Here is a 21188-nt window from a genome sequence, read left to right as displayed (position 1 = left end):
TATGTCAAAAGAGCCTAAGAAAACATGTGTCTCACTCTTCATATTGTAGATGGGTACTGGAGCCCAGAGTAGGGGGACTCTCCTGGGACACAGAGCCAGTAGTGGCCCAGTCCCCACCGTAATGCAAGTCCCCGGGTCCAGTCCAGGCCTCTGTCCGTGCCCTTTGTGAGCTCACCATGTAGAGCTCTGCTAGGCTCTGTGAGGCCAAAGAAAATGGAAGAACATTGTCTCTATAGGTTATCCAGCTTACAGTGTTGGGAAGAAGGCACTGGAAGGAACCTTATTCTAATCTCTGTAGCTTACCAGATACAAATTTTAAATAATTAAGTTTAAGATTTAATTGCAAAACAAGATTAACAGCCATCCTACTCATCTCTCTTTAATAATAATAAAACCAAAAAAGATGCTTCATAGATAAATTAGCAGAATGGGTAGTTTCAGTATTTTTGTGACTGTGCATAAAAAAGGTATACAGACAGACACTTCAGAAGGAGCCTAGCGATAAGGGTAAAGTCAGTGTATGAAGTCAAACAGACACGTCTGTCAATACAACTCCATCAGATGAGAAGCAGAAATGAAGGAGCCGTTATGGGATGGTGCTTGACCCCAAGATGGAAACCCTACATCAGAGGACAGGGAGGGAGAGGAAGGAAAAAATATTACCAACTACATGTCTGGGAGAACAAATCAGTTCGGACCTTTATACAACAGAATATCCATATTAGGAGAGAAATACGATTGGGGAAATTGCCCCAGGGGGCATTTAATGAGAGCTTAAAAATCACAGACAGAAATATAAAACAGCATACTTCTATGTTTTTAAGATCATATTGAAACATTTCCAAAAATTAAAAGGAAAAAAAGAGAAAATATAAAGGAGAGAGAAAAGAAAAATGAATTCATTAAAGTACCAGTGTAATAAAATTTGGTGCATGTAAGCAATAAATCAAGACAATGAAGGAATTCCCCAGGACACAGTGTATTTAAGGAGCACTAAAATGAAAAGAAAGGAAGAAAAATAGAAGACGCTGGGGGAAAACTTCCTGGCTAGCTGTGGCATTCAAAGATTTCTTGTAGGAGGAAAACTTTAGGTCAACTCTTCCATGATAAGTGGGATTAATCGGCAAGGAAGATTTGGAAAACCTTTGTAAGATGAAGGTAGGATATGAACAAAGACACAGAAGTTGCAAGTCGCGGTGTGTAAGGGAAGCTGCAGAGAGCTGTGTAATATCAAGCCTCAGGTAACGTCCTGCAGAGTCACAGTGTCAACTTGAGTGCGTGCTTTTTAGGTCAACGATAAGGCACTCAGATTTTATCCTGCAGGTGATGAGAAACTGTAGAAGAGTGACATCAGCGCAGCACATAAATGTCCATAAGCATGCCAGTTTGATTTCATCCCTCTCTTCCCAGCTCTTAGCTCCTTTTCTCCAGATTGCCCATATTGTAGCTTCTTTCAATTTTCCACCCTGGAGTCATTCATAGGCATTATTATTTATGTTTGTTCGTTTCCAACAGCCACCCAGTTTAAAGTCCCCATGGGCAGGTTTGAGGATCATGTAACAGAATCATAACCACAAATAATTTCTAATTGTACTGGATGGAGATGGTAAGCATGAATATTTATTTTTAAGTCAAGCAATACACCCAGGGGTAGCTATTATGCAAACATTATTAGGCACAAGGCCTACTTCTCTCTCCTGATTAATGCCCTTCCCTATGAACACTGTTGTTAAAGATTTCCTGTGCATAAAGAAAGCTTGAATCCATTAGTATTCCACTCCAGATAATAGCCTTCTGAAAAACTAAGCTTAAAAACAAATAATGAGTTATAATGACAGTATTATTCTTTATCATTTCTTGAGCTCTGAGCTTGCTCTCTTGCCTTTTCCAAAAATCTTTCATATTAAGGAAATAATGCTCCTAAATTCAAAGAAACAGGAAAAGTCAAATTAGCAATGGGACATAAAGGTTATCGACTAGATGAATAATTAGTCTCCTTGGCAATTAAATCACATAAACTTATGTAGTTAGAGAAGTAAAGGGGTAGAGAACTGAGAAGCGTGTCATTTTTAGGGGTTATAAGTTGAATCATTAGCTCATATGAAATGGTTTATTTTTCCTTCCAAGAAATTGCTATCCAGTAAACATCCCAAGATGGAAAGCTGGAACTGAGAAGCTCCATCTTCCTTCCCAGTCTGTCTTTCTTAAACCGGGATCTCGAAGAGTCTGGATATCCTCAGACATCTGTGCACAGAAGGAGAGACTGGCTACCACCTGGAATCAGGATAGGACGAACACAGTCCACAGGTCCACAAAGTCCATGCTAGGCCCTGTTTGAGGTTTTGGGGATATAACTGTACAGAACAAATTCCATCTCTCAGGAAACTCACATCTTGGTTAAGAAGTCCAAAATCAGAAGAGATATATTGTAATTGAGTTAGGAATCAGACTGCTTGGTATAAGTTCTGTGAGTACCATTAACTAGCTATGACCTTGGGCAAGCTAGTTTACCAAGCTTTGGTTCTCTTATGAAGCAACTGAAGAGAAAGCCAGTTCTTTTGAAACTCTGCCTTGCCAATAATCTCAAGGAACAGAGAATCTGACCAGTACAGTCTTCTTACAGAATACCATGAGATACTGATATTTTTAACTCCGTTACACAGGAACAGAACCATTTCTCATCTAGGAGATGAGGTTAGACTAAGGCCATTACAGTTCTATGTTTTGGCATGGGATTACTTCCAAACGGGTGGTTTAAGGTAATGATTTTTGCTTTGCAGCCAAAAATATTTAATAGAAAATATACAGAACATGGCAAAGCCACATAATACGCTTGTGATTCTCAATAAATCAATGAAATAACTATATTATATATAAAACAGAGTCAACTCTGAGCACTTACATCTATTTAAAAAGTTTAATTTCTCAAGTTCTGCGGTATTTTTCAGTTCTTAAATCAACATTCTATTGCCAAATTGTTAATTTTTCACTTAAATAATGATGGCAGTCATCTAAATGATGTGGACAAAAAAACTGTGGAAGAAAAAAAATGAAAAGTAAAACCAAACTGTTAAACAAAGAATGCCTTGTGGAGCACCAGTGGGGGGAAATCAGTTGACTCATTGAGAATCATAAATATGTATCTGGCTTTGCCAAGTTCTGCATATATTTTACTCCTAAATATTTTCATCTGCAAAGCAGTAAGAACAACCGAAAATGATGCCCTCAGAAGCAGCCATATTCTACTTCCCAAAACTGTATTTGTCAGGTCTAACCCTCCCATTTCATTGATGAGGAAAGAGGCTTGAGAAATAAATGGACTTTTCAAAGGTCACACAGGTTAGCAATCCAGCTGAGATACGGAGGGACTTGTAGGGGTTTTTTGTATGTGTTTCTTTTACACTTTTGTTTCATTTTATTGTTTCTGACCCCTAGGTCAGGGTTCCTTCTGCCATGCTGCTTCTCCTTTGCTGAACCTGGAGGCAGATGGGCATGAATTAAAACAAACAACCCCAAGTAAAAGTCTCATGAATGCATCACATACAAATGAAGTCAAGTCAATGGATGGCTTTAAGCTCCAGATCTTTTTATGCCAAAGGGAATACTGAATAACGAGCACATCTGTGGCGTATGCCATGTTCATGTTTCCCTTGATCGGAGCCTACTGCTGTCTTCATACTTTCCTTTCATTCAAAGTTCCTTATTGCTTAGCCACCAGAAAGCTTGCACTGTCAGCTGCCCAAGAGCCTACTTTTCTGAAATACATATTTCTGCACATATTTTCCTGTTATTTTCCTTATCAGATAAATTCTGTTCAATTTTTCTATTTTGCAAGCATTCAGGCATGGTACATGAGCAACAAACTGCAAAGGCTTAGTTCCCCAAAATGGAATTTAGTGTAACTGTCAAACATAGTAAAGGTAATGTAAATATTTAATGGTGTGGTCGTATGCTAATTAGGTATAAATGAGAAGCTCATGAAAATGACTGTACTTGATATTATCTCACATAGTGACACTAAACAACTCCAAGATGAGGTGAGAGAGAAGAGGAATTAGGTATTTCTAAGGCCATCTGTATTTTAATCTAGGCCAAGAGAAGGTTCTAATAACATGTGCTAAGTTGTTAATAATAATAGCTAAAATAGTGAGGAGTTTTAATAATCAGACATATTCAAGATTATTCTTATGACACACACATCTGTACAACTTCTCTATTACTGCATAGCAAACCATCCCAAAACACAGTGGCTTAAAACACACCTATTTTGTTAAAAAACATGCAGTTTGGAGAGGGCGGAGCCAAGATGGCAGCATGAGTAGAGTAGCAGAAATCTCCTCCCAAAACCATATATATTTTTGAAAATACAACAAATACAACTCTTCCTAAAAAATATGCAGTTTGGGCAGGGTTCAGTGGAAACTGCCTCTCCTCCATCTGGTATCAGATTGGGGCAGCTTCACTGGAGCTCAGAGATCCACTTTCAAGATGATTGCACATGGGACTGGTAACTGGGTGGGGCTTCAGCTGGGAGCTTTGCTTCTTCATGTGGGCTTCCATGGGCTGCTTGGGCTTCCTTCTAAAATGGTGACTGGGTTTCAAAAGCAACCATCCCGAGAGAGCCTGGTGGAAGTCACCTTGCCATGGCAATCACACAGTGCCACTTCCATTGTTGTAGGCCTAAGTCTGCCCATATTCAAGGAGTGAAGACACAGACCCCATACCTCAATGAAAAGAATGTCAAAGTCATGTTGCAGGAAGAATGTATGGGATGGGAGACAGTACTGTGGCTGTTTTTGGAAAACACAATCTGTCACATCATACACTTGCATTGTGATATGCTTTGAGTGAGAGGCTTGGTGCTGACTCTCAGTTAGTTTGGGAAAATGCCATGAAAATTGCCTTTCCCTGCATCACCTATGGGAGTGTATTTTGCATACAATACCATCCGCTTTATGGCATGAATATCTCAGCAGCAAAAGAAAACTGCAGACTGCTTTGCTGAAGGACCAGCTTTTAAAGGGAGCAGGAAGAGGAAAGGCAAGCAGAAGACTATGCAGACCACAAATACCTGTTGAACTGAAGTAGGAATTCTATCTAAGGTGGGCTCCTCCCCAGTCTCTCCTTAATAAACAGATGTGATAGAAGAATCTGTCCCTCCTCTCTTCCCTTCTCCAGCCAGGTAATCCTGCCCACCTGCCCACCAGCTTCTCCTCCATTGTCTAATACGGACTGGAGGGGCCGAGTACTCATCTCACCTGCCTTGTCATTTCATCACTGTTAGGATCCATCCATCGGTGGCATCTAAAGACCATTAAATGCTACAGTGGTCTAATACTCAGATACCACCCGTGCCAAATCCCTCTCAGAGTATATAACCATAGATGGGAGACATAAATTGATTTTGTTTCTAATTACAGAGCTGATCCTCAATTGAATTCGTCTCTGCTAATTTAAAGCATGAATGTGTATGGTTCTTTCCACCTGCTGCAGTAATCCTTTTGAAGCTACCATTAACATGTAAGAGGTTTCCTATTTGGAGAAAAAACTAAACAGCTTCTATCCAGTGTTTCCTCCTGGCAGAGAACTTCCACCTTGCTGCCAGAGAGCCAGGATGTGGCCCCTCCAGAAGCAATTGGTTCCATTCTCTTATCCACCACTGGAATTGGCTACAGACAGTGCAGGTGTGTCTCCCAAGCATCCCAATTGTTTATCTGTTGCTGTGAACTTGTTCTTTGGCATTTCACATGTCCAAGTCCCATCTCTGCAATTAAGCCACAAGCACAGGGATTGTGTTTTGCACTTGACCCATATTCCCTCTTCCAGTGAAAACTCTGTAGTACAGGAAATATTTTAAGTGCTTAATACTTGGTTGATACTTGTGATCTGGTCTTCCAGCTGGCTTTCATCTCAATGTTCTACAAACTCGGACTAAGGAAGACATTCTAAGGAATGGAAGAAAGCCCACTTTACTGGCTCCTGCTACACTTAGCAGTTAGTTTTGGAGTTGAAGAAATTTTCATATTTTCACCATTTTCATATCTAATGGTGTTTATTAGATGTAGTGAAACACCATTGTTAAGTATCCGAATAAACAAGAATGATTTATATTATGGGTCAAATCAGAGTCCTGTCCTAAGCAATGATGTGTTACTTCCCAGAATATCTGTAGTAAGCCTTGGATCAATGTTAAAACACATTTTCTGAGTTAATTCATTTGCTTTGAGCACTGGGTTAGTGAAGACAAGTTCATAGGTTAAGGGACCAATTGAGGTCATGCTCTTCTACAGTCACAGTATGTTACTTTCAGCCAGTTGTGTAAAACTGTGTGTCAACAGTCACAAGAGGGATGAGAGAGGCTCTTGAAAGTATTTTCATGGGAATCTATATAACTCAAAATGAATGTTTTCTCTGTATTACCTTTGGATGTAGGGGGTCAACACATTTTTTTTATATAGTGCCACCTTCTAAAGTAATATCCAACTATTCCATTAAAACAAGAAAAATAGAAATTCATTTTTAGCATCAACATTATAGAACCCCATCAACTGTTTTAGTTCAATTTGTTCAATAAATATTAAATGTTTACCAATAGGGAGGATTTTTTCCATATCTGTAAAGGGTTTTAATCTAACTACACCTGACTAAATTCATGAACCCAGAAGTAATTATAGTACATAATGACACTCTTTCTACTTCTTAACATTTGCATGAAGAATACATGTTAAAATGCTTAGTGCCTTATCAACTACTTGAACAATGTAAGCGCTGTTTAAAAAAAAAATCTAGTATTCTCCACAAGTCCTCATCCCTTGAATGCTGAGAGAATTTAGATGGACAGACTTTGTTTGTTTTTGCTTTCCCAGCATTTGGATGATAAAACTATAATCCTGAGAGGGTAAGAGAAATGGAAGAACTAATAAACAAGGTCCTGTTCGCCTCTCAGAGGAGAAGGTGCCAAGCAGAGGAATTGCTGCTGGCCTTCACTCCTAATGACTTTTCCCGAGGATCTTAGAGATAGGATCAGAGCTTTGGCTTCATTCCCTTCCCTCCATGTCACTCCGGCTTTCCTCCTGTGATAGGTCTCCTTGAAGTCATTTGATGGATTTTAGCAGTGTCCTTGAGGGCCTCTAAAAGGAACTTAGGTTCAGAAAGCGTGCTCATACTTCATTCAGTGATAGCTGCAAGCAGATCTGATGCGGCCTGAAAGTGAAGGATGGTTATTGGTTTTAACCAAACATCGAGACTGCGTGGGAAATGGTGTTGGAGGCCAGGCTCCAAGTACAAATGAGTGCGTCCTAGAGCTCAAAAAGATGATAAGTGTGTGGGTCATGCGGTCACCGGGATGGACACTAAGTACCTTATCGCTGCCTGGCAGCACACTGAACACTCTGTAAGATGAAGGCCTTTCACTGAGAAGAATAGGTTTAGCCAAGCACTCCTCACTGACACAAAAGTAAAGCCAAAGAGGACTTAATATAGCAAAGGTTACTCAGGGACATACACCAGCAAAATGCACATGTAGCAAAAAACCGTAATTTCTAGAGCCTTCCTTCACTCACAAGGGTAAAGACAGGCAAGATAACTTGTAATAGTAACTAAGATATAATAAAACACTAATTTTGAACCCTCCCCATATCAGCATATGACAGATATTGTGAGCAAAGAAAAATTAAGCATTTTATTTCAGAGAAATGGAAAATAAGGTTTCACTTTCACTTCAACATAATGCTAAGTTGATGAAGCAGTAGTGTACCTTAGAAGCAAGAATTACAAATGATGAGTTCTGAAGTTTGCCCAAAAGATAAGACATAAAAGAGAATAGGCTTCAGTAAGAGTAAATCTGTTATGATATTTATTACAGAGCAGATTTACTGTCCAGTTGCTGTGAGGAAAAAATGAAAACTACACCTTCATTCCTTTTGGAAATTCATGTACTCTTAAGAAAGAAGAGTATCTATGAAATAACAGATGTGTATTTTACATCTACACATAGCCCCTGACAGCTGAAGAAACTGAGAGACGTCTACGGCCATACCACCCTAACACACGCCTGATGGCATCAGAAACTGATGAATGAGACAATTTCCTAGGGAAGCTGTAAGTTACTGTTCTCAGAAAGGTAAGATTTGTGTTGGCAGAAAATGTGGGAGAAGACCAGCTGGCCTGAGGCATTGAGGGACAAGTGAAAGCAGTTTCACTTGACAAAGTGGGTGTCTGAAATGGTGGTAGGGAGAAATGAGTCAGGAAGGGGGTGCTGTAGATACCTTGGAAGAATCAGAGTAACGTGAGGCCAGCGAGAGTCACTCAGCAGCTCCATTTTCAGAATATAACCTTGGCTAGATTATCACTTCTCTTCCTTGAAGATAAAAGGGGCTTAAATACGTGTGTGTGAATGAGTGTGTGTGAGTGTGTGTGAGTGAGTGTGTGTGTGTGTGTGTGTACACAAAGGAAAAGACGGAAAGATCACTGGGAAATGAGATGCCTGAAGAGGGAGGTCTGGGTGGGCCACACTTTTTCAGAGTGAGAAGCCTGCAGCGTTAGTTAGGTTAAGGACCAGAGGGGCACACAGTCAAAGACAGAGCACACAGCTACAGAAACTGTATTGTTTAAATGACTTTCTTGCCATCTTATAAACACCTCTCTAATCTTTTTGTAGTGGCTGAAATAATTGCCTTCACTTGCAAAGATGAAAGAGGGGATGGAAATTTCACCAGACTGAACAAAACTGAGTGGATTCTGGCTGGTTACAAAGTCCCTTTTCAATAAGCTTTGCTTTGTCAGGAGAAAAGCTGGAAGCTGCATAATTAAGGAGCAATGAATTTTGTTACCTTGTTAAAGAGAGCTACCAGTGTGAAAGCTGCCTGCAGCGTTTATGCACTTGCAAAGTTGATTTTCTTTCCTTTCAGAAGGTGGGTATGTGGTGAGGTGTGAAAATAGCAGTGTTGTTTGTCATCAGCAGAAATAATGGACTGGCACTAATCTGCAGAAATCCATATGCATGCCCCATGGAAGCAGGGCACAGGTGTCTCCAAAACACCTTTCCAAAATTCAAGATGACATTTGTGGCTTTTCCTCAAGTCATTAATTGCCCAGTATTCTTTCTGAGTCTGTGGGACAGAAGAGGACTTAGATGTCAGCCAGCTCAGCCCGCTGGATGAAGAGACAGAGGCCTAAGGGGAATGATCTGCCCCAGACTGCCCAGCCTGCAGAGAGCAGAGCCAGGGAGGTGCCTCCCACTCCAAGACCTCGCTCTTGCCCTTGCCTGATGCTGCCACCATGTCTAGTGACCACTGCCCAGAATGATGCGAGTCATTCTCCACCCATTGGCCTGTAACCTAAAGGCAATGTCTAGTTCCAGTAAACTTAGAATCCAGTAGGCTTGAACAATGTCATAAGTTCCTGCAAATGTGGCACATCGGGTCTATTTACAGAAAAATACATTCCCATTTCAGTTATTTGACACTGACACTTTCTCCTGCTCTCTTGCACTGTTAGTCTCCTCCTCAATCCTTTTCTTTTGGGAATATTTGCAAATAAACTGTGCAAGGCATAGAGCTAAATGCTTGACCTGTCTCCTCTAACTTAGTCCTCACAATAAGTGAGGAAAATCATCCCCACTTTAAGGATGAAAAAACTGAGGCTTAGTGAGGTTCAGTGATTTGCTCAAGACCACACAGCTAACCCATAGCCTAGTCAGGACATAAACCCGCCACGTGAAAGGCTGTTATCAGGGTCCATTCTCTCCAGCCACGTGCCACACTGCCCCCTAATTTGGCTGTGGGGACTGCCGAACAGTACTGTGGTGTCATTAGGTGGTGAAATGAGGTCCTCTCTTCCCAGCGTTTCCCTGGGCAGCTCCAGGGGGATGCGGTTTGAGTTGAGGTCACAGAAAACAAAGTTGCAGTGCTGGGAAAGGGAAGGCGGTGGGGACACGCTGCTTCTAGGTGTTCCATGGCTTAAGTTGACTGGGAGAAGGGATATCACATGGAGCTAAGAAAGCCATACCCTAAAACTGAGAGCACCCAAAAGAGACCCAGAACATGGGAATGGACACAGAAGGCTGGCAAACAGAGGAAGCATTTAGTTAACTTCATAACTTTCATTACAGAAAAACAGCTGCACTGATAGATATTTCCCCAGCTCTCTCTAGGACAGCATAGGCCTACGTAGTTGTGGCAGACAGCCTGGGCAAACAGTCACACAGCAAAAATGCTTCCAACACACCGGAGCCTCCTGTAACACATCCAGAGCTGATCTTCTTAGGAACCGACTGGAAGAGACAACGCACTCTGATGTTCTGCAGCTGCTCGTCAAGCTTAGGCTAAGACCATGACTCAGAGAAACCAGCACCCACCCAGTGCTGGGCAAGAGGGAGCCATCCAAATAAAGAGAAAGTTCCAGCTGGAGCATGCTAGGGGAAAAGTTTTCAGTGGATATTCGGGTTTCTAGTCAAGTAGGAAACAGACAAATGAAGAGACATGCTCTTCACCGCAGGGTTGTCTACAATGACAGTCATGTCCTTGCTTCGTCCCTTGATTACATGTGTGCTAATGAACCTAGATCATATTGTTTCATACAGGAAAAAGCTTCAATAAACACAGTGAACTTCAAAAAGTAAGTGTTCATTTAATTCTTCATTTCTGCTCTCATAGGGACCAAGTGAAGCATTTCCCATTCTCTTTTTAAAACACTTAACTGTGGGATAAGCGACTCATCTTAGGAATGAAATCCACCACAGCTCCGTTTGTCGCCAGGGCATCCGTGGCACAGACTTCTACGGCGACCTCTTCCTACTCGTCCACTTAAAAGAAAACTAGGAGGTTAGCCTTCCTCCCTAAATCTCTCCTTTTTCCTGTTACTTTCCTGTTTTGCAATGTTTTAAATACTTTAATGTAAATGATCTCTGAAGCCAAAGGCAATCTAAAGCGCGCACACACACACACACACACACACACACACACACACACACCTGTAATAAGGCTTCAAAAGATAATTATATAAGTATCACCAAGAAAGCACTGCAAAAGAATGAAAGGATTACATGGTCACAGCCAGGAGGGAGATTTAACACAGGGAAACAGATGAGAGCAGTAGGGTCAGGACACAGGCAAAGTACTGTAACCTGATTCTGGAGAGCCCAGGGGGGTTGTTTTGTTTGCTTGTACTGCTTCATTTTGTTTTTCATCAGGAGTGATGGTCTGTTTTTCTAGGAAATGTGAAAGAAGACCAGCCAAGAAAAAGCATGCTGTCATTTTTATTCCTGGCCTTTCACACAGTCCTTGGGGAGCACCCCATGAGATCACCATAAAAGGCCATCTTTTCGGCACATTAGTAACTGAGTTTCTTTGGAAAAGGAACAGGACTAACCTATCTTCTTCAACAGAGAACGATGCCAATGAGGCTACAATGGGATTCAAAGATTTGCACTGAAAATTTCTGTTTGTCAACACCACATACCGCATGAAATGTAACAGTGAGACTTGTCTACAGAGAATCAGTTCTGGCCAGGGCACGGCATAGAAGAGGGCAACATCTCTATTCATTGGGTTTATAATCACAGAAGAAGGACACCACCACCCATGGGAGAAAAAATTTGGAATACACTCAAAAACGCGAGTGAATGGGAAGGAGAAATCACAGGCATTTGAGTTGCCAGGAAAATTCATCACTGTTTGGCTTTAGACTCTACAGGGGTGGTTCCAAGACATGGGAATTAATGAGCCCCGAGAAGGATCTTGAATGGAGGACAATGAAGGTGGTCTGCCAGAGTGATGGCAGGAGGTGATACAGACCATGTGGCCCTGTGAATACAAGGGAGTGGGATGGGGAAGGGGGCCCCCAAGCAGGGGAATAGAAACAATTTACTGAGCAACATGAGCTAAACCAGGGTGAGGAAGAGGCTCAAAGCGGAGCATGAAAAGTTTGAATCTAATTAAAATGCCAATGGGGGATTCCATAGTCAGAAACTGAGTATAAGGCAAAAAAAAGAACACTCTAGCAACTTTGCCTTAGCCAGCCTGATGCCGCTGGGAAGCGGCATACTGTGATGGCCAATACTGAAAATTCTTCCCAGCAAGGCAACTGAAGACCTGCAGATGCTTCTATCTGTATCGTCAGCCAAGTTTACGCATCACATTAACTAATAAATAACTTATAGAAAATAAAAGGGGAAAAGACGTAATTTTTATAACCCACTCTACTATTCTGGTCATCAGAATGACTTCCTGTTGTGATATTTCCTTAAGGAAACAACTACCTTTCAAGATTTCCACCTTTTTAAGAGTGAGTACTATTGACAGGAAATTCAACCCCTATTTCTGTGATTATGGAAGTATCAGGGTAGGAGAAATGGATGAGAAATGTATCTTTGAATTGTTCCTCTATGTTAATGCTACTCAACATGATATGAGAAAACAAACAAATCTTGTTTTTAACAATCATTTCCCACCCCATGATTATGAGGTTTTTCGTTTAACAAAGAGTCAAGCTTTCCTATTACATGAGCTCCAACCTCATCAGTGCTAGTGAGAGACTGTACAGAGGAGTGGCTGAGAATGGGGTCTGGATGTGGGTTATCTGGACCGTATCTGAATTGTAGTTATAACCCTAAGCAGCTATGCGTGTGGCCTTGGACAAGTTATCTAATAGGTTTGTGTCTTAGTTTCCTCATCTGTAAGATGGGAATAATAGTAGTACTCTGTTGTGAAGATTGAATGCACATGTAACTTTTAGAGTAATCGGTTCAGTGTGTAATGGTTTGGTGTGACCTTGAAGAAATTAATTAGCCTCTCTAAAACTCAACTGAACATATCTTAGGGCACCGCCTGGCACCTTCTAAGTTGTAGTAAGTGTTGCTCGATCTATCTACCTATCTATCTATCTATCTATCTATCTATCTATCTATCTATCTATCTCTTCATTTATTCATTCACTCATTTATTTAGGTTCAAGTACACATAAGAGTATATTACACCAAATAATTTTAAAGGAGAAGGAGTGGTTGAAATTATTTTGCTAAAATACAAAGACCCAAAAAATTAATCCCTTCAACCTTAGTTTTTCAAAAATCAGTTTTTTCTTTTCAAAAAATTTTCAACTTTAAGGAGGTATTACAGACATTTAAAGAAAGTATAACTCTCAAGATGTTTAACTTTAATTTGAATAAAGATGCATATTGGTTTCTCTTTTTGATGGTAAGGGGAATAAGATATAAACTTATTTAAGCCAAATGCTGGATTAAAAAAAAAAATCAGGAAGTATAGTGGTACGAGGTGCAAGCAGGCTTTTTGAATATTCCTGAATTTCCACATACAGAGAGAGACAGAGAAACTAGGAAGAACCACCAAGAACACATGGTCAGCTCTTAAAGCAAGAAGAATTTACTTACAAACCTCGAACTTGTAAGTGGCTGCAGAGAACCACTAACAGCCAAAGACCTGAGTTCTGTCAGTGTGTGTGCAGGGAAACAGGGAAACAGTGGGGCAGCTGAGAGACCAGAAAATAAGAAAGCCTCAAAATAGCCAACAGGTGTTCTCTGAAGAGTACAGTGGGCCAGTATGAGAAGAGCTACAGAAACTGTCAGAAGCTTTTCCCATTCGTATGGCAAATGAGTGCGAGGGCCCCCAGTAATGACCGAAGTCCCTAGAGCACTGTAGACCCTCTGAACTCTTGAAACTGACCATCTAGGGCTCTCCTTCCAGACAGGACCCAAACTGAGGGTGAACCTCCGGTTGGAATACACATTCAGCAGAACAAGGCCAACAGGAGTCAAGGGAAGAGGCCTGGATCAAAGCAAGGACAGGCATTTCAGACAGGAAGTCTGAGAAAACAAGCTGCCACATTTCTGAGGGCACACAAAAGCAACAGCAGAATGGGCTCGCCAGTGTTAGAATGGCTAATGGAAGTATTTTTCTTTCTGAAATTCAGAAAAATTAATTACATATAAAAAGAGCAAAAGAAAAATGATGATGTAAGATCTCACACTAGAAGAAAAATAGAGAATGAAGAACAGAATAACATTTCCTACAGAAAATGAAAGTGTACCACAAAACGTATTTGGTAAAGTTTAATGCCCGCTGATTGAACCAATTTTAATTAAGAGAAAAACCTGCCAAACCGGAAGTACCATGGGCACCAGGCCACTGCTCAATGAGCCTCACACTTCCTGGTGGCTCGTGGATGGCATCTACTTTGGGATCCGTGACGCTGATGACGTCTATTCGATACTGTACTGAAGGTTCTAATCAGCACAAAAGGGACCAGAAATTTATACACAAAGCACAGTGAGTGGAAAGGATGAAATAAATTATTTCTTGCAGATACGGCCTATGATAACTCTTTCCTCACAAAAAGACTCTTTAAAGTTTTTGCATTTAAAAGTTTAGAAGGTATCTTGATTCAAGATTCTAAAAGTCAGTTGCATTTTAACATGCCAACAATCATTTAGAAAATATAATTTAAAAAATATAACATGAAATATAACTAAAAAATGTACAGTACCTATGAATATATTTAACAAATATGGCCAGACCTTTCCAGAAGAAAACTATAAAACTCTACTGATAGGATTTTAAATAGGTCAATTAGTCTTTGAAAAGTGATTAAATTTAAAGAGAGATGGTTTGAGATGGAAAGACTCACCATCATACAAATATCAATTCTCTTTATACCAATTTATAGATTCAAGCAATTTCCATGAAATTGCAACACAAAACTTGATAAGCTGATTCTAAAATTTATACACAAGAACAAAAGTCCACGTATAACCAAGAGTCTTGAAGAAGAGCACGTTTTAGAGTTGGTGCTCTCCCAGATACCAAGATTTATACCAAAGTTAGGCAATTAAAACAATGTAGTATTGTCCAGGAATAGACATACGGATCAATAAAACAGAAAAGAGAATCTAGAAACCCACATATATGGAGAGAAAAAACAGGCTTTTCAAGTTTGTGAAGGAAATGAATGATGATGACTGGTTATGTTTATGAAAAAAATAAAAATAAAATTGGACTTTTACCTCTCATCAAACCACAAAACCAATTCAAAGATATTAAAGATACAATTGAAAGGCAACACTATAAAAACTATAGAAGAGATAATAGGACAGTATCTTTATGATTATGCTATGAAAAGGTTTCTTTAAAGAACATACCAAAGGTGCAAACCATAGAGAAAATACGAATGATTGGATTACATTAAAGAATATCTACTTCTTTAAAAAGTTTGCAAGAATAAATTACAAACTGGAGAAAATTTGCAATATATACAGCCAACAAAAACTTTTACCTAGAATATGTTAAAGTGTTTATAAATCATTAAGGGAAAGACAGAAAATCTAGGGGGAAGGAGACAGGCAAAGAAAGAGAGGCATTTCACAGAACACTAAACACAAATGGCCTGTAAATATCTGACAAATTCTCACTCTGAGGTGGAATTGCTTAATGCATATGACAATCACCAGATATTATTTGACACTCCCACCAAACGAGCAAAAAAAAAACCTTCAATAAGTTAGTATCAAGTGTTGACAGGGATGCAGAGCAACAGGAACTCTTACCTAGTGTAGTTGGGGGTGTAAATTACAATGATCACATTGGAAAACAGTTTGTCATTATGTAAGTTAAATATGTATATAACTTGCCACATAACTATGCCTTCCCCAGGTTTAAGCCCTACAGAAATTCTTACACATGGACACCAGGAAGAGTCATGAAAAAGGTTGCTCATAATGTTATTATCTGCGATAGCAAAACAAAACCAACCAAACAAAAAACACCTGGTGTCTATATAAAAACCAGCAAAATTTGGTTCCATAAATTATCGTATATTCATGCAATAGAATACTATACAACATGAAAAATTAATGAAATGAATGTGGCACTCATCAAGGATGAACCACAAAAACAGTATTCCGAACAAAAGAAGCACATCACAGAAGAAAAATTTACAACAGAATTCAATTTATAAACATTCAAAATAAGCAAAACCATATTCACATACACACACATATATGTGGAAAACATTTACATATACACATTCATATGTGGAATATGCATATATGTCGTAAAATAATAAAGAGAAACAAGGGAATTCCTAACAAAAATCAAAATAGTAGTTCTCTGTATAAGTGAGGGAAGAGAAAGTAATCAGAGAGGTAACCACCAACCTTCCAGATTACAAGGAATGTTTTGTTCCTGGAGATGCAGTAGTTTCTTCGGTTATTATTTAAATTGAGCCAGTAAGTCATATATATTTTTATGAATGTTATCTATTTCAATAAAACTGAAATGTACATGTTTATACTAGACATAAAAATGAAGCTATGGCATCTGAGCCAAGAGATAGCAATTTCTGTAGTAAAGGGCATTAGGCCACAAGGCACTTCCTTGCACAACCCACTGCGGGGTAAAACTTCCTCCAAGCATGACAGCAGATGCATCCTTGGGCACTTAGGCTAGGATGGTGGTGGTTACAATTCCATTTCCAAATACCCCTACTCCCGTCCTTTGTCCGCTGTGGTACTGCTGGGACAGAAGAGCGCCCAGATGATGTGAGGGCCGTTACCACCAGGACTGGGAGGTAGCACAGGAGAGGGGCACCTGCTTTGAACATTCCGAGGGACTCGAACCAATTATCGGCCCTTGCATGCAATAGAGTCAAACAATTAAGGTCTTTTCTTTTGTGAGCAAACAGACATTAGCTGCAAGATGGCCCTCTGTCAGTGCACTGGCTCAGGCAGCAGCCGCAGAGAGGCATCCTGAGAGGCCATAAAACAGGAGGCTAGGATGACAGCAAGACTCTGGGGCTGGAGTAGGCGAAGCAGCCTGGGCACGGGAGGAGGCTCCAGAAGCAATTTAAATGATGAAGTGATAGGCACTAAATGCAGAGGAAACTCACAGGACAGGGCAATCAATCACTACCAAGATTATCTCTGACAAGGGGGAGAACTTCAGCTTCCAGATGTAGCATTAAAATGTAATGCTTCCCCTGGGACTTAGCAGCTAGGTCTCCCTGAAGCTTCAGTTTCACTCAGTTAACTAATTATGAGAGCATGTGACATTGGTATTTATTCTTTCTACATGGACAAATCATTCCCAGCAGGCGGGAGAAGTTGTTATTTTTGTTCTGTTTTGTTTGGTCATTAAAAAGAAATTACTCACACAGCAGTAAATAAACTCTTGTTAGAGGGAAAATATTTTTTTTTCCCTCTATAATTCTATCAATTCACCTTAATGCTGACAATCATTTTTTGTGTGTTTTCTGGGAACATGGTGGATCAGTGAGCAAGAGTTAGGTGTTAGAACCCGGCTTGAAAATTACCAGCACTTAGTGCCTGTGTGATTTTAAGCTATGATCCTGTTTTGCCTACTAAAACATTGAGCATAATACATCTACTGTGCAGTGTTATTTGTTCTAAAGATGAAATAACATAGTTGAAAGACTTTATCATAGTATCTCCACATAATAAACATTCAATAATTTTTAGCCCTCATTTTCAATGGCTCTGATACTCTATTATGTAAATAGAAACATTTTACATTCATTTATGCCTTACAGGGTCAATTCTATAGGACCACATATCTAATCATGAACTGTATCTTTACTTCGTCACTACAAGCTAAATTGTGTAGTAACCATTTTACTCCTTCTCATCCAAATATAAAAAGGTTTCCAATGAAAATCTAATATTGAATGATATGTTGAAGAAAAGAATTTTCTACCTGACTTACCACCTATCCCAAGCCTATCTTTTAACTTTTCAAAGGCAGCACAAAATGCTGAGCAAACATCACTAGTAAACTCACTTGCTTATCCACTGCCCGGACAGTCCTAGCATTACGTTTGGGGTGCTTATGACAGATTGGAAAATGATTTCCCATTTGAACTCATAGCAATCCCATGAGTATTTAGGAAGGGTAGATGACCAGCCCCACTTTACAGAAAGGAAATGGCAAGAAAGAGGGTAAATGACAAAGCCACGATGTTCAAGCATAGCTTCTATGAAGGAATAATCTGTGGGAATTGAGAAAGCCAGGGATATTGGACTTTGGACAGTTAGATTTTTCTCAAGAATGAAGTCTGTTTTGGAAATAGACTGAGCAGTTATTAGAGAGAAGTAGGACCATTGGTGGAAAGCAAACAAAATAGAAAGTTAAGAAGCACAGGGCTTTATACTGTAACTTCACAGTCCGTTTGCCTGACGTGCCTTAATTTTTCTATTCATAATGTTGAGAAAGCAAAAATGCTACTTGTTACCTCTTTGACAAATACACTGTGATGTCATTATTGTGCACAAATGTAAGCTTGAAGATATGCTATTCATGAGGTTTATGCTAACCACAGCAAATATGAACACTTAAAGGTATATAAACATAAGAAAACATATTTTGAATCCTAGTAGGAAATCTTGGTAATAAAAAATGAGAATATTTTCCAAAGGATACATGGGTTAAAAGGTGAGAAAAACAAGATTATATTAGATAAGTCAGCATTATAAGTTTACGTTACATATTTAAATAGTTTTTTTGAAGTTACAGAACTAAACCAAGAGGCATGAACGTGTAATAAATGTTTTGAAGCCGTGAAAATATAAGAAGTAATCTAGTTTGGATAAAGCCTCATGGCAGTTTTTATAACAATATGTTCCAAAGGGCCAATGCTGAGCAACTCTCTCTGGTGTAGTCACCTTTCAGGACTTTCAAGGTCACCAACATAATGTTCCCTGATAGCTTTAAAAATTCCTAGTAGACTATAGAATTGCAATTCAGTAGTCCCACCCCCATCTTTTTATAGAACTGAGGATAAGTTCCTTTAGATAGGAAGGCAAAAGCAAACAAAGGTCATTCTGGGGAACCCTAGTTCAAAATATAAACAAAACACAAGTTTCTGAAGTTTATAATTTGAAAGCTCTTCAGGGACTTCTAAATATGCAAAACAAAACCTAGTCAGACCAACACGATGAGCAAAATGGTATACAATAATAACAATAACAGGTCATCATTAGGTGGCTGATTGACTAATTCTGACTTAATGGGCCTGACATGACTTGCCATATGATCCTTCTAGAATATGATACAACTTCATTCCAATATTGGGAAGGATTTTATATGGCAGAACAGGCCTGCCTAAAACAACTCCCACTCTCTGTCCTTCATTTATTTAATAAAAATATTTGAATGTTTGCTGTTTGTTGGGATCTATATCAAAGAGCTCACAGTCTAGCAGAGGAGACAGATAAATCAACCTCCAAATGTATGTGTTAAATTCCAGAATAAAGAAAATTATCTGATGCAGTGATAAACAGGTCAGAAATCTCACACAGAGGATGAGATAGTTAAAAGGTTTCAAATGGTGAGTATAAACTGTGTGTGGAAGAAAGCAGGGAAGATGATTACCCTGTGAGTTCCTGAGGTTAGACATAGTGCCACATAAGTAGAGCACACAGCATGGGGAGGAGAAAGGGAAAAAGATGTTCCCAAAAAAGCAATAAGCAGTTGAGGGAGACAAAGATCCATCATTTACAACTTTCTGTTTTGTGTTCAAATACAATATTGGGAAGGTGAAAACAAGTGCTGGTCTATTGGAAAGATTGCATCCTGCCAGCAATGCAGGAGCAGATTTTTACTACAGAACAATCAGGGTGGTGCTACCTAAATACAGTGACCTAGAGGAAGGAAATCTAAAGGTAAGGATATCAGTTATAAGACAATTGTAAAGGCACAAGCAGGACCAGGAGACGCCCTAAACTAAAGCAATGGGATGGAGAAGAAAAGAGATAAATAATAAAAAGAAGAGTTAGAATTTAGTGACCACATAGAAATGAGGGGGAGGGAACCTTAAAGGTTTTCTTGTGTTCCCCTTGGCTGGCTGAGCAGATGATGGTGCCCTGGCTCAATCGGGGATGCAGGAAGAATGCCAGCGGTACTCCCAGAGTACTGGTTTAGCCCTCTTTTACAAGATTAATCAGGAGGCATGTGCCATTCCACTGCTGCCCCTCCAGCAGACCCATAAAGCTCCTCGAGGGGAAAGCTCTGTGTCACATCCCACACTGCCTCTGCATACAGCCCCCAATAGCACATTCGTGTAATGCGATTATAAAGAATAACTGATCCACTGTGAGCATTTAATGAACATTTTTGAATGACTAAATGAACAATCAGATTGAATAAATGAACAATCCCCAGTGTTGCATTTGACAAAATCATGTATTTTATCCTTTGAATGAAATAACGGTGACTTAAAATGCAAATAACTCACTTCAGCTGAGTAACAACTCACACCACTACCAATTAGTTTCACTTCAGACTCATAACACCCTGTGCAAATTCCAATCTCCAATGGTGAAGGGATTTGGGGGAATATCTACTACAACTCCCATTTCAAACATGAAAATCTGTGATTCAGAGAAGTTACCTGGCTAATCCAAAGTCACAAAAAGTATCTGGTGATGGGACAAAAATTAGGCAGAATACATTAAGCTTTGCAATACTTGTCGAATGATTATAACAGATTTGAAGATAATACAAGATAACAAATTTGGTGAGGCTGAATTAAGTTTTTTAAAGTGCTTGATATTTCACCCTAAAAAAACACAAGGCCAATATCTTAGAAACATTTTCTTAAATAATTCCTCTCTTTGGCAGTGAAATACCAGGAACGGAGCTCAAATTTTCATCTTGAATCAGTAGAAGTAAGACAGATTCTTACCATGATCTTCCGAAGAGACTGGTGACCTAAAATGAGATAATAACATTATAAATATTCTGTAAATAATATTAATAATGATAACTATGGTGACCAAGAATAATCCCATAGACATAATACCCTCAAAATCCAGTAAAGAAGAAATTCAATATAGTAGATTATTTAAATCATTGGTTGGTATATTCCAATCAATAAGTCCCAAGCTTACCTGGGTTGGGTGGGTGGTGGAGGTAATAAAATTTCAATCTCCTGCATGGTTTCACAGAACTGCAACAAACTTAGTAAGTATGGATTTATTGCACACACACACCCAAAAAGAGCCTCACAGAAATGTGGTAATGGATGAAATCCTGTGATGTCACCAAATGCCCAAGGCCAGGCCTCCAGAGAAAATATCATGGATGCAAATGAGCCCTAGATTCAGTGTACATAGGTAAAAAGAAATCTACTTGGACAGTAAAAAATGGTACATAAATAAAAGA

General features: G+C 39.5%; 1 protein-coding gene across 1 annotated transcript in view; it reads right to left on the bottom strand.

The window, feature by feature from the left end:
• DGKI (diacylglycerol kinase iota) overlaps positions 1-21188 on the bottom strand; it is a 403345-nt gene that overhangs the window by 20216 nt on the left and 361941 nt on the right. The window contains 1 exon segment of the mRNA XM_073238393.1: positions 20710-20735. Within this exon segment, the coding sequence (XP_073094494.1) occupies positions 20710-20735 (26 nt within the window).

This window comes from Manis javanica, chromosome 6 (assembly GCF_040802235.1).
Source record: "Manis javanica isolate MJ-LG chromosome 6, MJ_LKY, whole genome shotgun sequence".
Lineage (NCBI taxonomy): Eukaryota > Metazoa > Chordata > Mammalia > Pholidota > Manidae > Manis > Manis javanica.
This window is presented reverse-complemented; position numbering and strand designations above follow the sequence as displayed.